At 52.0% G+C, this 12,550-nt stretch overlaps 1 protein-coding gene across 3 annotated transcripts; it reads right to left on the bottom strand.

The window, feature by feature from the left end:
• Positions 1 to 5,071: 5,071 nt before the first annotated feature.
• Positions 5,072 to 11,394, bottom strand: WFIKKN2 (WAP, follistatin/kazal, immunoglobulin, kunitz and netrin domain containing 2). 3 transcript variants are annotated; one of them, XM_060203748.1, is made up of 2 exons: positions 10,798 to 11,394; positions 5,072 to 7,772 (listed from the first exon to the last, which is right to left on the bottom strand). In XM_060203748.1, exons 1-2 carry the CDS (start codon positions 10,999 to 11,001, stop codon positions 6,396 to 6,398), a joined length of 1,581 nt encoding a protein of 526 aa, XP_060059731.1. In that variant the 5' UTR covers positions 11,002 to 11,394; the 3' UTR covers positions 5,072 to 6,395. The 3 variants fall into 3 exon arrangements, with proteins under 3 accessions (XP_060059731.1, XP_060059732.1, XP_007525622.1); XM_060203749.1 differs by having other exon boundaries at positions 5,072 to 7,769; XM_007525560.3 differs by having other exon boundaries at positions 5,072 to 7,916; positions 10,798 to 11,390.
• Between the last annotated feature and the right edge of the window lie 1,156 nt (positions 11,395 to 12,550).

Below are 12,550 nucleotides of genomic sequence, written 5' to 3'. Positions count from 1 at the left end.
TAATTGGATTCGTTTCATTGAAGATGTCTTTAAAATTTATGCGGAAAAGAGTTCTGCCAATATTTTCCTCTAAGTATCTGATAGTTTCTGGCCTAACATTCAAGTCTTTGATCCACTTGGAATTTACTTTTGTATTTGGTGAGATATAGTGGTTCATTTTCATTCTTCTGTATGTTTCAACCCATTTTTTTCCAACACCATTTGTTGAAGAGACTCTACTTTCCCCATTTAATAGTCTGAGCCCCTTTGTCGAAGATTAGATGTCCATAGATGTGGAGGTTATTTTATTTTTCTTATATTTGATAAGACAGAGACAAACTGAGAGGGGAGGCAGACGTAGAGGAAGGGAAGAGAAATACCTGCAGCCCTGTTTCACCACACATGAAGCTTCCCCCCTGAAGGTGGGAACTGAGGGATTGACCCTGGGCCCTTGCACATTGTAACATGTGCGCCCGACTAGGTGCATCTCCATTTGCCCCCTAAAATAATTAAATAAATAAAGTTATAGGACCTGAGTTTGAATTTTAGTTCTCCTATGTTTTAACACTATGACACTGTGTCTTTTAAACACTAAGAGTCCCAGTTGAAAGCATTAACAACTGTAAAACATGGGAAATAATCCCTCTTTCTCCATGAGATCTATGAGGGAAGTTTTGCTTCATTAATTCATTCATTCATTCCACAAATATTTATAGAATACTCTACCACCAGAGCTTATATGGAAAATATGAAGTGGGCAAAGGATACATTGTCTTCGCCCTCTTGGATGTTGTAGCCTAGAGTAAGCTCTGTCAAGTAGTGATATAGTAAAGTAATTTAGAAAGGGTTGTGAGGGTTACATTGAGCATTACAGGTTAAGGACCTGGATCACAATCACTGGCACTGAAATGACCATTCTTTATTTTCCAGCATGTGCTTCTGTTCCGCTGAGAGTTGCCAGTGTCCCCAAAACACCCTCTTCACTTCCTAGGTTCCCACACAGAAAAGATAGGAAATAGTTCCTACTCTCAGACAAAATCAAAAGTGTCTCCCACAACAATACAAAAACCAGATGCTCAGAATGTGTACAGAGTCGTCCCATTAGACTTCTTGCAATATCTTCCAGAACTGAAGGGCAGGAGCAGAGGACGAGCTCACCCCAGTAGGGTGTGTGCCTTGCTATGCTCATGGCCTAGGTTCAAACCCTGGTATCACGAGAGTGCTATGGTATCAGGGGAAGCTCCAGTGTTCAGTGTGGTACCATGTCCTCTCTCTTCTGTCTCTCTCTCTGAAGCAAAAGAAAGGAATGAAAAAGTTGGCAAGTATAGAGAAAGTGTGCTTGTGCATGTCTCTGGTGCTGGGGGTAGAGAGGGACTGTGAAAAGAGGGAAAAAAACCCAAGTATTCTACCTCATCCCAACAGACATGGGGATGGGTTGGGGGGGGGGTCTCTCACCTTCAAGTACTAAAGCTGAGTACTGTTTTCCCCTAACCTGAGTGGGGGCTATGTGGTCAAGGTGTAACTGGAGATTTGATGCCAGAGTCCCATGTCCCTGGGTAATTTGGGATGTGGACACAGACTCTTCAACCAGACCCTGAGACAAATATCCTGGGACTGAGAGGGAGAGATGTTAAGAGGACATGGGTGGTGGGCTTGCTTACCTGCCTGCTCCTCCCTCCTCCACTTCTCAGGAGATGACCAGCCTGCCTCCTGAAAGCTTGAGAGAGGAGTGTCACTTGACCTTAGGGCACATTCCAGAATGAGACCACAGCCCAGAATAGGCCCCAGGAACCACCACCCATCCTGCCTATATTACTCACACAAATACACACACACACACACACACACACACACACACACACACACACACACACACACCCAGAGAAGAGGGAGTTGCCAGACTCCTGGGGGGGGGGGATGAGAATGAGGCAATAAGGGGAGGCATATCTGGGAAGAAATAGGGAGGACCCCAGAGAGGTCTCTTCCCAGCCTAGCTGGCATCTGGTACCATTCATCCATACTTTTTCACCCAATAGAATCTTCCTTATGAGTCCCATGATCTGGGCCCCCCAAAACCACTGAATCCCCAACAATGGAATCAGTGTATATGTAGAGAGAGACCAAGGCTTGGAGGAGAGTGCTCATGCAGCAGTGGCATCCCCCCAGGAGCTGAGTCTTAAAGGCTGAGTAGGCACAGGGCTAATGTCTGGCTCAGGAATCTGGGCCATGACTGCTTACACATGTGAGAGAAAATACCATGTACTGAGGTCATGGGACAGCCCTGAATCTGTGTGTACTGATAGGAGTTGGCTCTTGAAAGATACTTGGGGTCCTGGTATAATTTCACACTGCTAAACCCAGAGGGGTGTGTGTGTGTGTGTGTGTGTGTGTGTGTGTGTGTGTGTGTGTGTGTGTGTGTGTGTGTGTTGGTGGGTAAACAGAGGAACACGAGCATTAAGAGCTCTGAAATCAGAATGCCTGGGTTCAACGAGTGCCTCTGCCACTTGCCTGCTGGGTGATCTAGATCAAGCATCTGATCTCCTCTAGCCTATTTTCACATCTACAAAAGAGTACTCTGTCTCACACACTTGTGATGGAGGTGACAGGAGGTGCTGTCCCGTGCCTGTCACATAGTACATGCTCAATCAATGCCGATTTTCACTGGGCAGCTGAACACACAACACTCCGCCCCAGCCAAGTGGTATCACCACATGTCTATGACTTTATTTTTGCCCTTCCCTCAGCAGGTTCACTCTTGGGGCCCACTGTCCAGGGGGGTGACATCAGACTATGGAGCAGCTGGCTAGACAATGGAGCAAAGTGTCCTAGGAGGCTAGGGAGGCTGGGGAGGCAGAGGGTGGAAAAAGCCAAGTAAGTCCCTCTCCACCCCCAGAGGCCTTGGGAATGGTCCAGAGGTCCAGCATCAGATGGGTTCTGAAGGGGCAGAGATGGACTAGGGGAAAGGAGACTGGGGGAATGGGGCCAGCAGCTACGGGAAGGGGAGGAACAAGTATCCAATGTGGACAGAAGCACAGGAAAGTACAAACTCCCTATGTCCTGAGACCCAGCAGGGGCCAGGAGGAGTGGGGAGCCCTTCCCCCCAGCTCAAACCCCCACACAGTCACCTGGTAGCCAGGCCTAGGGAATCTAGTCCAACCTTTACTTTATCTTAGGTTAGATGTCAGACCTGGAATAACAGGGGTCAAAGACACTTTCTGTCCCTGAGAAGGACAGAAAAGTAAATGTCAGCAGCACACCCAACTGAGCGCATACTTTCCTATGTGCTTTCCAGGTCAACCCCCCAGTCCCCACCTGCAGGGGAGGAAGCTTCACAATCAGTGAAACATAGCTGCAGGTGTTTGTCTTTCTCTCTATATATCTCCCCTTCCCCTGTAATCTCTATTTGTCCTACCAAGAAAAAAAAAAAAAAGGAAAAATTATGCTGGGAGCAGTGAATTCATCATGCAGACACCAAGAGCCAGCAATAACCCTGGTGGCAATGAAATAGAAGGGCTGGGTGGCGGCACACCTGGTTGAATGGTCATATCACAATGCTCGAGGACCTAGGTTCAAGGCCCTGCTCCCCCACCTGCAAGGGGATACTTCACAAGTGGTGAAGTAGTTTGGCAGTTGTCCCTCTCTCTCTCCTGCATTATCTCCCCCTCCTTTCTCAATTTCTCTCTGTCCTATCCAATGAAAAGTAGGAAGGGGGAAAAAAAAAAAAAAAAGAAAAAGTGGCCGCTGGGAGTGGTAAATTCATAGTGCTAGCACCGAGCCCCAGCTATAATCCTGATGGCAGGGAAAAAATAAAATATAGAAAAAATATAAGGCTCTGGTCTTATATCTGTAAAGATGGGGGTGGGGGCTGGTGCTGTCATGTGGACACATGTCCCTCAGGTTCCAAGCATCTGACACTCATGGAAAAAACTCAGTCTGGAAGCAGGTACAACAGAAGGTCCCTAAATCTGTGAAGGCAGGTGAGACATAACATCTTCACCTGCTGGTTCTCTGCCCTAGATGAGGGTAGGGCCTGTGGCCAGTCCTCACATTCCATGAAGCTTCAGTTTTGTGCTTACTAGTCACCCAGTGACATTTATGGGGGCTAGGCAGTGGTGCACCTGGTAGAACACACACATTACCATGAGCAAGGACCCGGGTTCAAGCCCCCAGTCCCCACCTGCAGAGCACAAGTATCACAAGCAGTGGAGCAGTGCTGTAGGCCTCTTTCTCGTTCTCTCTCCCTCCCCCTCCCGCTGTCCCTCCCTCCACCTCCTTTTTTCTTTGTGTCTATAAGAAAACAAAACCAAAACAAATAAACAAAAAACACCCTGTCCTCCACCATCTCATCTCTCTCAAGAAGCAAAATGTCTTCCTGGTCTAGTTCCTCTCTATCACAGAGAATCATCTTTAAGGAAGGATTGACCCAACTGAGCCTGAGTTTCTCCTTAGGACAGTGACCCAGGAAGACCAATGGAAGCCCAAAGCAGGGAAGCTTAAGCTGGGTCCCAGTCAGGGGCAGACTAGCTGTGGGGACACACAGGGCTCCCAGAAACCTCTCCAGGGAGAGTCTGGCAGATGAGACCAAGGTGCTGCTCTCTCAGCTGAGTCACATGCTATGAGGACACACAGGGATTTAGGTCAGTCCTCACCCAGAGTCCCCTCAGGAGTGACAGCTGAGCAGCATAACCCTACCTGACCTCTTCTGGCTCCTTCACCTTTGTACCTGTAAGCCCGTTGCCATCAGTGGTGGGGTCTGACTCTGTGCCCCATCACTACACACTGGGGGCACTGAGACCCAGGGCAGAATACCTAAGCCTAAGTCCTGTCCTTCCTGCCTCTGTATTTGGGCAAATCGTCTGCCTCTCTGGGCTCAGCTCTGTGGTGCCTGATTCACTAAGCTGGGGTGAGCACCATGGCTAAGCGGCCTCTGAGTTCAAGGTCAACCAAGTAGAACAGTGTCCCTCTATCACTCACAGAGGCTCCTACTGACCAAGTTTTCCTTCTGCAGGACACCCCAAGCAGCACCACCCACCAACACCTCCCTTCCCCGCCACACACATATATACAAGTCCAAAGGAATCACACAAGTGGAGATGTTGATACTATGAGTATTTAATTGGTATCTTCCTCTTTATGTTTAAGGAAGAAATGAGGTTACCCCATGGCCTTCATCATTTGAGGGGCTTAAGGACAAAAAAGGGGGGAAGGGCTGAAGAGGGAAAGGGGGTGGGAGGCACATGTATCACTGACAGTTTTCTGAATCCTTTGTCTAGTGAAACATAAACATAGTGAAACATAGTGAACATAAAGTTCAGAAACAAAAAGTCACCACCAATGAGTTGCTGAACCCCCAAACCTGCTCTATCCAGGCCTCACTCAGAGCCACTCCAGCTCCCTGCAGTTCCTGAGGCCACCACCAGATGAGAGCATTGAGCAATATTCTTTTCCTTTCCAACCTCCCTCTTCTGCCTTTCCTATTCTTTCACCAAAAAAGATCCTTCCTTGTCTGCTTTTCCACTTCCCTTCATTCTCTTTCTATCCAAAGAAGCCAGTGGCAGATGAAAGCACACTGCCCATCAAATATCACTATTTGACAGCTGAGCGAGAGGGACAGCTGTTGGAGAGAGAGAATGTGTGTGGAGGGGGGTTAATAGGGCTGCACATTTGAACTCAGTTGCTAAAAGCTCTTTCTGCAGTCTTAGTGCCTGCAACCTAGCAAGTGTCCAGATAATGCCCATCAAGTTAGATTGAACAAAACAGTCAATAAAGTTAAGGAGAAGAAGCATACACCCTTCTAGTGCTAGATTACCGCAAAGACCACCAGCATAGACTGACCACGTACCAAGAGTGAAGAGTGGTGCCCAGCAGCCTCTATGCAAGGCATATTTTGTGCTGGGTTAAACCCAGTTGGTTTCCCATTTTCTGCACTCCCTCACATGCAGTGGTCCCTACTCACAGTGGTCTAGGGCAACTGGAGAACTTGCCCCAGGAGACTCTGGGCTCCCCCATCATCTCTGCCTACTCCTGTTACAGCCCAATCCATGTCACAATGGCTGTGACCTTCATGAAGACATGGTCTTTCCACCCCCAGTGGGGGCAGGGAAAGAATATCAGCAAAGATCATCATGGTAATAATGCTCATGCCGACTGGTCATCAGGAATCACTTGAAGGTGTCTACTGATATCTCCTGCTGCCTCCTTAACTAAAATGATACAACCCCCCTCAATGAACCCAAAGAAGAGAAACTGCTGTAAGACTCACTGCTGACTTTTTTTTTTCTGGACTGATCACCCTATTGGCCTAAGGCTGTCTAATCTGAATTTGTCCACTCTGCTGATTGAGAGGCATGGGGTGGGAGGGGAGGGGGATTGGAAAAGGGAAAGCCCAGGGCTGGGAGGCAAGGGAAGGAGGGGGCTCAGTGCAAGCCCAGGAACTCCTTGAGGACATCACAGGTCTTCTTCTGCATGACTTCTCTCAGCTTCCTCACCCGCCGGGTGCTTGAGACGCCCACAAAACTATCAGGCCGCAGCATGGCCATGCCGCCATCCACCTCGCCCATGATGATGAAGGGAGTCTCGCCCACTGTCACATTGGGGCAGGGGCAGGCCCAGTCCACTTGCAGCAGAGTGACCTCTAGCGGCTCCTGGCCCAGAAACTTAAGGCCCATTTTCTCATCCTTTAGGACCTCATCTACGGTCACCAGTGCTCGGCCCGAGTCCGGCTCCTCGGTCAGCTCAGTGACCCGGCCCAAAATGACAAAGTCACTACGACAGAAGCTGGTGACGAGCTTCTGCCTGGGTTTGCAGGCCCGGCAGCGCTGGTTTCCCCGGGGGAAGGGGCAGGACTCCTCGCAGGCCTCGCGGCTCTCAAAGTTGTTTCCGTTGCCCTCGCAGCCGCCGTAGACAAAGGACTGGCACTGGCCGGTCTGGCCATTGTAGGCCCAGCGAGGTGCATAGGCCTTGCAGGGTCCCTGAAGGGCCGGCAGGCTGCACACAGCCAGCGGCCCACTCACACAGGCCAGCATGCAGGCCTCATAGGTCTCAAAGTGGTTGCGGTTGCGGTGGCAGTGGCCAAAGGTGAAAGTGAGGCAGTTATTGGCCTGGGCATCGAAGTGCCATCGGGTCTGCTCTTCGCCACAGTCCTCACTGTCAGGGGGCTTCAGGCACTCGGCCACTGGGAAAGCTGTGCCATTGAGGCTGCTTTCAGCCGTAGCTATGGCCTGGCCAGCCCTGACCACAGAAAGCGGGAAATCGGCACGCAAGATCCCAGCGGCATTGCGGGCCATGCAGGTGTAGATGCCCGCATCCTGGGGCTGGGCATTGTAGATGACCAGCTGGGCAATGTTGGTAACCACCACGTTGCCACGCACATGGTTGGGCCGCATGACCACATTCTCCCGATCCTCCAGCTGCTTCTCCCAGGTGATCTCAGGCCGGGGCAGTCCTGCCACGTCACAGAGGAAGCTCACCGTCTCACCCACGGTGACCGACTGATGCACAGGGTGGTTGAGCAGAGCTGGGGCCGCTGTGTCCAGCCCAGGGGTCTCTGGGGAAGCTGTGGTGGGGTGCACAGTGGTCTCTGGTGGCAGGGGGCTGGTGTTGGGCCAGGTGAAGTGATAGCGACAGGTGACCACGGCCAGCGTGATGCCCTTGGAGCAGGCCTCGGCATCCATGTAGCAGCGGTTGTAGTAGGTGAGGCCATCTGAAGCACAGGTGAAGCTGGGCTCCTTCTCACATCGGTCCTTGCACTTGCATACAGGTTGGCCATCCCAGATGTCACACTCGGAGCCCTGCTGCAGACACATGAAGTGGTCACAGGTGGCTTCCTTGGGCATGCCCACCGGGCCCTTCTTCCCCCTTACGTCCATGTAGCGGGCTGCCACGCAGCTCTTGGTCCCACACACATTCGGGCAGCACTTTTCATAGGTCTCGCACTCCTGGAGAGAGCCAAACCAAGAGAGTTGAGCAAAGAGCAGGAGGCAGAGCTTGCCAGCTTCCCACCCCAACCCCAGGCCTGCGTCAAGGGACACAAGTGGGTGCCCACCACCTACCACAAGCAAAGCACTTGGATAACAGGATTGCTGACGTGCACACAGCACCTGCTATTTATCAGGCTCTCTTCTGAGAGCTTGCATGTCTCTCAGCTTACCACAACCTATGAGTGGAGTACAATTGCTTCCTCAGTTCCCCTCAATACAATTTGATAACAGAGACTCAGAGAGATCAGACAATTTCTCTGAGGTCTCCCAGCGAGTAATGTGAGCAGAGGAAGGTCACATACCTCTTAGAAGGGAAGATTTCGGGAGTCGGGCTGTAGCGCAGCGGGTTAAGCGCAGGTGGCGCAAAGCACAAGGACCGGCATAAGGATCCCGGTTCGAACCCCGGCTCCCCACCTGCAGGGGAGTCGCTTCACAGGTGGTGAAGCAGGTCTGCAGGTGTCTATCTTTCTCTCCCCCTCTCTGTCTTCCCCTCCTCTCTCTGTTTCTCTCTGTCCTATCCAACAATGACGACGACAACAACAATAATAACTACAACAATAAAACAACAAGGGCAACAAAAGGGAATAAATAAATAAAATAAAATATAAAAAAAAAAAAAAAAAAAGAAGGGAAGATTTCTTCCTACCATTTTCCAGACCAGCTCACAGAGACCTGAAGTGGCAAGGCCCTGGCTTGCATAGGCAGTGGTAGGAAAGTGTGTCAAGCTTCATGTGGGCGGGATTCTGAGAGGAGGTTCTTCCCTCCACATGGCACAGCTTCTGCCAATGAGGACTGGGTTTGAACTAGTGAACCGACTTTTGTGTCTCTTTCCCCATGGACTGAAGATGTCCTGGCTGTGTTAAAGAGCTTTCCGTAAATGCCAAGAAGGAAATGGCATGTGCCCCTGGGACAAATGATGGAGATGATCTAAACAGGGCAGAAGAACAGCTGAGGATGGACATTGGTCCAAAGACAGGAGGAGGGCAGGCAGGACAGGCCCAGATGCTCGGTTCCTACCTACCATGTGTGAGTGTGTTGGGGCGGGGGGAGGTGGAGGAGGGATCAACAACAAAAAAGAAAAAGGAAAACAAAACAGTCCCCCTGTGTGGCAGAGGTTGGCAAGGCTGTAATTCCCTCTGATTCTCTGAGGAGCCACAGAAGGCATTAAGTTTAATTTCTCGAAATTAGCAACATGCTCTGGGGCTGATACAAACAAGGGTTTCACGTGGTGTTTTCCACAAGAACACATGGCACCCACTAGGCAGGCAGGCCTCCTAATCCTCTGCCCGGTAGTAGCTCTGAAACTCACTCCCCATTCTGCCCGACCTCCAGTGGCTCTGACTTTTCTTTCAGCCTCTTTGACATTCCACATCAGCTAAGAGGGGAAAATTGCCCCCACTGGGCCAGGCCTGCAGAGCCTGCCTGCCTGCCTGCCTGAGTTGTTTACTGTTTTCCCCTCTCAGCTCATAATGGGGACTTTGTTTTGTAGCCCTTGCTTGGCAGAGACTTCTAGGCCACCCCAGGAAAAGCTTTGGGATTTGGGTGGGCAGATCTGGGCTTGTGTCAGTGTCTGAAGGGAGGAACCCAAGGGAACACTGAGGGCAAGAAGACCTGCTCTGTGCCCAGGGGCCATTCAGTTCCTCAGGAGACTCTGGCCCTGAAGGCCTCCTCAGGACTTGGGAGTTTATGAAAGACTAGGTTCCCAGAGACCAGGAGAGAGGCATTTCTGGACACAGAAGACCTAGAGGGGGTTGTCAGAATGGTCATGCTTAAGGGCTCAGAATGCACCCCAAGGGGCCTGAATGCCCAGTACCCCAGAGAAGCATTTTTGAGACAAAGTCAGCTAGAGGGTGACTGTCCCCAAACTCCTCCTGATTTATCAGGCTGGCCTGTGAGTCCCCTGCAAATGCAGCCAACTAGTGACATGACCACAGCCAAATGGAGAGTGTCACTCCTGACCTTCCTTTCCTGGAACCACCAGTGCTCTGTGATAGTCACTGAGAAAGCTGAGGCTGGTTGCCTGGTCACTGTGATCAGAAGCCATTCTCTGCAGGGCCACCTCATGCTCTGTAGGGGACAAGCCTGAGACTAAGGGAATACCAGGATTGTTCCTGTGCTGGCTGATGCCCAACACAGCTACAAGCCCCAGGAGCTGCCCAGGCAATCACAATAAGAGTGCCCCTTCCCCAGGCCAGTGCCAGGTGCCTTCGGACCCCCTTGTATGGGGTAACAGAGCTACCCCTTTGGACTCAGGAACTGGAAGAAAATCTCCAGGGACTCAGGCCTGCTGACGAGGACAAGAAGGGAGACCAAGGAAGACATTGGGTTAGAATTGTGTTCACATCCCACACAGAACACTGCAAGAGTCTGCCAGGGCTGTTCTCATGCATCTTGTCAGCCAGCTCTGTTCTAGTCCTTGGGGAGATGGCCCAGAGGTGGTATGAAGCCTCAATGTGGGTTCCAAATCCACTCTTCTCATCCCCAGACCTGCTTGTGAGATGGCATGCAGCTCACCTCGTGGCCCTGGGTGTCCACTCAGGCCTGGAAGTTGGCTGCTGACAGGCCATGCCCGCCCATAGGAGCAACCTTACCAGCCTTTAGCAAGCATGAGGCCAGAAAGAGCAAATTCCCAGTCCCTGGTGAACTTGAAAATGACACCTGCCTCTTCTTCCAGGCCCCGGAATCTGAGAGACCTCAGTCCCTTTTCATCTCCATGTGACCTGGGGCCCAAGCTCCTTTATTCAGGGGACTCCTGCCTCATTCCCACTGAAGCCCCCAACCTCACCCCCTTACTGCCACACTCTTGTGGTCCAGCTCAGGCCTCCAGACTCCCACTCACCTGGTCCGTCTCACACTCCCGTTTGCAGGTGCTCTGGGCATCCACCCAGAGGTTGGGGTTCATGTCATTGGGGCAGATGCCAGCGTGGGTATATCGGATTGGTGGCAGTGCCAGGCCTTGAGGGGGCTCCTCCAGCAATAGCAGTAGCAGTACTGCCACCTGCCCCCAGCAGGCCCAGAGCCTGCAGCATCCCAGGCCCCACATGGTGCTGTCAGCCAGGGCCAGAGACCTCCCTGAGACAATGCCGGGGCGGGGCCCACCGGGATCTTCTTCTCCTTGGGGGTGGGGAGGGGGCTGCAGACACCTGCTCTTCCCGCCCCAGCAGGCTTCCTCACTGCTGTGAAGGCTGCGGCTGCCTCTGCTGCCTCCACCAAGCCAACAGAGCCTGCTGGGCTCTGCAGCTTCAGATAAAAGAAAGGTCTCTGCAAGGAAACTCCCTCTCCTGAGTGTGCAGGGAGAGGGGCCGCTGCAGGGGCCTGGACTGGGGTTTATATCCTGGGCGCGCCCCCCGAGTGGGAGAGAGCTAACCTGATGCCTGTCACAGGCAGGCTGCTGGCTCCTCTGTCCCGGGGCTGATCACAGACTTGTTGCAGAAGGGGGGTGGGGGGGGGAAGCTGGAAGCAGTTTAGGCGGCTGCGTATCTGGCACGGTGGGACACCTGCTTGTTTTTGACTCCAGGAGGCCTTTAACCCCTTCAAGGGCCAGAAATGGCATGTGCTTTGGCAGGGAGCTGGCTCTGGGACACGCAGGCTCACTGTAAAGGAGGGATTTGTTCCCCCTTTCCCCTCCTCCACTAGCCTGGCCCCCTCCTCCCCTTTGGCCACCCCCAAAGAACACACAATTGCTTGTTATAGGGAGGGACCTGCAGCCGCAGGGTTAGCATCGCCTGCCCGGCCTGATAGCACATTTGAGAGCAAATGACGTGGAAAAACAACAAGTTCACGGCCATTGCAGGGCGGGCCTGAGCAGTGCTGTGACCGTGTAAGCAGACTCTCACAGGCACCAGCACCTTTTTTTTTTTGGGGGGGGGTGGTTCCGGACAATTCCTCATCTCTCTGCTCCCAGCAGTTTGCATCTCAAGTTCCAACACCGGTGAAATTTCCCCCACCGAATCACTCCAAAGACACACATACCAGTTATGCTCCGGCTCCTCTGGCTGCCAACACGGATCACATTCCTCACTCCTGCATTGAAACCGGTTGCTCCAAGAAACCCTGCTCAGGAGAGAGCATCATTGGCTGGCTCTGAATGGCCAGCTGCCCTCTGTGGTGACCACTGTGCAGAGCAGCCCCCAAGGGCCAGGCACTTTGCAGGTGCTATCTCCCCTCCCCCTACTCTACCAAGGAGAAGATTCACAGAGGGACAGGACAAGTGACTTGCCCAAGGTCTCCTGCTGTAGCGGTGATAGGAATACTGACTGCTGATATTCTTTCGACAGTTCATCCGTGCCAGGTTTACATGAGGTCATACACTTCAGCTCATTCAATGGTGAAGCTACATCTTCATCTTGGATTTGAGAGGATGCACAGAGAGGTTGAGCAACCCACTCTGCATCACACAGCTCCATGATCCCACTGCGAATGTGGAAAGCAGGGATACCAGATTGCAGCATGTGCCAGGGACCTTTCTCTGCTCATCAGTTGGAACTGCTCTCTAAGAGGCCCAGTCCAGACTCTGACTTTCACAGGTTGGGCAAGAAGTTTGGGTAACGTCAAAGACTAAGATATGTGACTGGGCCAGAGCAGAGCCAGAA

The sequence above is a fragment of the Erinaceus europaeus genome, chromosome 12 (genome assembly GCF_950295315.1).
Source record: "Erinaceus europaeus chromosome 12, mEriEur2.1, whole genome shotgun sequence".
Lineage (NCBI taxonomy): Eukaryota > Metazoa > Chordata > Mammalia > Eulipotyphla > Erinaceidae > Erinaceus > Erinaceus europaeus.
The sequence above is the reverse complement of the archived record's forward strand: the minus strand, read 5'-3'. Positions and strand labels throughout refer to the sequence as shown.